The sequence below is a fragment of the Mus pahari genome, chromosome 11 (genome assembly GCF_900095145.1).
Source record: "Mus pahari chromosome 11, PAHARI_EIJ_v1.1, whole genome shotgun sequence".
NCBI classification, from domain to species: Eukaryota; Metazoa; Chordata; class Mammalia; order Rodentia; family Muridae; genus Mus; species Mus pahari.
Genome location: NC_034600.1, coordinates 26435200 through 26438756, shown reverse-complemented (window position 1 = coordinate 26438756; position 3557 = coordinate 26435200). Strand labels below are relative to the sequence as shown.

General features: G+C 49.9%; 1 protein-coding gene across 1 annotated transcript in view; it reads right to left on the bottom strand.

Annotated features, from left to right (window-relative positions):
* Positions 1–306: 306 nt before the first annotated feature.
* Zbed3 (zinc finger BED-type containing 3) overlaps positions 307–3557 on the bottom strand; it is a gene marked incomplete at its 5' end in the record, with an annotated part of 12882 nt that continues 9631 nt past the window's right edge. Inside the window, one exon of the mRNA XM_029544011.1 lies at positions 307–2118. Within this exon, the coding sequence (XP_029399871.1) occupies positions 1409–2118 (710 nt within the window). The remainder of the gene's footprint in view (positions 2119–3557) is intronic.

The following is a 3557-nucleotide window of genomic DNA, read 5'->3' as shown; positions in this document are numbered from 1 at the left end:
TACTTCCCCGTGTCTGTGCAAACAGTACTCTCCATCACTTGCTTTCCACCACTGGCTTTCCTATGCTCAAGTGCCAGGATGACTAATTTTCAAACTCAGGAAAATGGAAGCTTCAGAGACCAAAACCAAGAAAACCCCAAAACCAAAATGGGGCTGGAAAGATGATGGCTCAGCAGTTAGGAGCACCGACTGCCGCTTCTTGGAGGATCCAGGTTCAATTCCCAGCACCTACGTGGCAGCTCACAATTGTCTGTAACTCCCAAATCCGACACCCATACAGACCAACAACAACAAGCAACACCCCAATGCATATAAATAAAAATTTATTTAAAAAAAAAATGGAGTGGTGCAAAACTACAAGTATTTCATGAAATTAATCTGCTAGTGTTATATTTCACGTCGGTCATAGAAAACATTTTTCCCAAATCAAATGCAGAGATTTGTCCTAGAATGTACTTGGATTTTATAAAATATAATGGTCAGATTGCCCTTCCAAACTTCTCATAAAAAAGGCATTTGCGTTTAATCTACCTTAAAAAGACCTTACCTCAAAACAAAAGCCTTTAGAAAAGCATGGTCCACCTCCACACAAAGGGGCTTCAGAAGTTATGTCAGGGCTGGGGAAGCCATGTGTGGCTTCTGGATGGTAGTTTAGCATGCATAGGACATGAGACAAACATGGTGAAATGCAAAGTGGCAAGTGTGGGCAACGAGGTCGTCTTGACTTTCAGGGGTAGGAGGCATTGCGGGGGACCGGGCTGGAGGGAGGGAGGGAGGGAGGGAATGAGATAGGGGTTGATTCTAAGGCAGTGGGGGGGGGGGCGGCCTTGGTTTTTCTTTGGTTCAGGGGGAGGTCTGTGGGGACCTGTGGGGAAAGAAACTATTCTCCCTAGTGGCCGATATCTTGCTAGTAAGGTGTCAAGATGCAAGACAAGAAAATGGGAGAATATACCTGTCGCGGGGTTTGATCCAGGCAAAGATGATTTAAGTAAATAAAGGGTGCTCATTGCCTTGGGTAAGCCTCATGAGGGACAGGAACAAAAAGGGGGTCTCTTTGGGACTGGTCCAAGGTAGGGTTCTATCGATGCTCAAGGCAGGAAGCCAGGGAGTCAGCGATACTCAAGGTTCCTTTCTGGAACATGGTGGTGCCAAGTCTAGAGTATACATCTGGAAAAGAGTGGACCAGGTTCCTGGATAAATAACCATGCCCCTTCCCCTGAAAGGCTCGCGGTGTGATGAGTCTCTGGTGTTGAAAGAACCTTCTGGCTTAAAAAGCCTTCAGGACTAAAGTACTGCAAAGAGGTAGCTGTGAGGACTATCCGGTGTACCTGAACCAGGCTACTGGATTTGGGGTCGCTGTCGCGCCTGCAGCCTATGGTTAGGTTTACACATGGAGCGGTCAGTCATGCTACAGCAGGACCTTGGTGACCATATCGTCGTCACGGTCGTCATCGTCGTGGATGTCAGGGTCCTCCTTGGGGAGCAGAGGCAGGGGAGAGGGCGGTGCCGGGACCGGTGCACCCGGGCTCTGCTTCTTCATCCACTCACTCAATGCTTCACGCTCCACCTGTAGCTGGTGGCGCTCCTGCTCCATGGAGTGTGCCTCCTGCTGCAGAGCCTGGCGCTTGCGCTCCAGCTCGAGTTCTGCCTGCTTTAGGGCTGCCTCGCGCCGCTCCAGCTCCAGCTCGCGCCGGCTGCCCCGCATGGCCAACGCGCCCATCTGCTCCAACAGGCGTGCCCAGTCGCCCTCTGCAGCCACGGTGGGGCTGGGCGGCGGCGGGCAGGGCGTGGCGGGCGGCGACTGGCAGGGCGTGGCGGTCAGCGCGCTTGGAGCAGCGCTCTTCTTCAGCTCCGGCCGGTGCACATCACTCAGGTGCCGCCACAGCGCCCGCGTCCACATCTGGAAGCTGGGGAGGCCGCCCACTTGCAGCCCGCACAGGCGGCAGGTGGCCCAGGCGCTCATCATCCGGTGCCTAGGCTGAGCCGGGTCCAGATGGAAGTAGCCCCAGGCCTCGGAGTATGATGGCCCCACGGGTGCAGGACAGGGGCCGCCTTGTTCGGCAGGGTCTTCCATGATGGTCTTCAGGGGCTTTTTACTCTTGATTCCTTCTGCAGTGTCTGTATGGAGGCAGGGAGAAGAACAGTAATCGTTATATACGCAGATCCTATAAACATTAGCTAAGGACAAACTACCTTTTATGCTACAAACCTTGTGGATCTGTTTTTTCTTCCCCTCCTTAATACTCAGCATTAAATGTCAATGCCCAAGAAAAGAATGTTAGAAATGTCTAGTCTTTTTGCACCGAGCACTGTCTTTCAAACAAGTATCTCCATGTACCACATGTATCAAGAAACTGAGCTAAACGCTGCAGATGTGGCTAGGTAGCATGCTCGCCCAGCATGCACAAGTGACTAGATTTGATCCCAAACACCACATATTGGGAGTGGCGATTATAACAATGCACTTATAGGAAGCTATCAGCTTTCGAAGCATGCACGTTTTAGGAACTAGGCAGATGGGAAGCAGAGCCTTAAGCTTGTGCCTTTAAGTTAGATGGTAGGCCAGGTCTCTCAATGACCTGGAGGTCCTGGTTATTGGCTGGAGGTTCTGGACCATCCTAGGTTCCAAAGTAGAAAGATGTGTACAGGACAACTCAGGATGATCTTGGAGTTTGTAGGACACACGACCCACAAGAAATGCCATGAACAGCCTAGGTTAGCGGGAAAGTGACTTCTGAATGCCCATCTAGGGTCCCCTATTCCTGAGCATTTTCTAGGTATCCAATACATAGTCTTTATTGCTTATCCTAACTAATAGCCCCTCTCATAAGATAGAAAGCCTGTTTGACACTTCCAGTTACGGGGCTGGGGAAGAAATCTAATGGTGTATGCTTTGTCTGCTAAAGAATCTACACAAGAGGAACCCAAACACAGTGTCGTGACTGTAGCCACCGAGTCTTGGATGTGTGCAGGCATCATAGCATGGGTGCCGACATCAGACAAACCGCCTGTGGGACTGGTGTTCTCCTTCACTGTTACATGAGTTCTGAGGATTGAACTTGGGTAGCCAGGCTCACGAGGCAAGCACTTTACCTGCTGAACCATCACACTGGCCCAGTGACTAAGATAACTCACCCACCCCCGCACCTCCATGCAAGAAAAACTGTAAAAAGGTGGTGTTTGGAACAAATTAGAACAAGTTGGAAATGGACCAGGTGTGTGGATCTAGACAAACTGGGAAAGTTAAAACAGAATGCTTAGACTTGCATTCTTCGGATGACTTCTCAAAGCATCATCATGGCCAAGGAGAGCCAAGTGTAGTGAGCGACTCAGTGACTGCTCATTCTGCCAGGGCAAGGGAGGAGCAGTAGAGATTGGAAAATTACAGAATCTGTTAAATCAAAAAACTGAAGACCAAGACCAGGAAAAAATAACATCTGTTCATATACATGATGTGTACGCATGTGCATGTTCATGATGTGTATGCATATACGCATGTGCATGTTCATGATGTGTACGCATATACGCATGTGCATGTTCATGATGTGTACGCATAT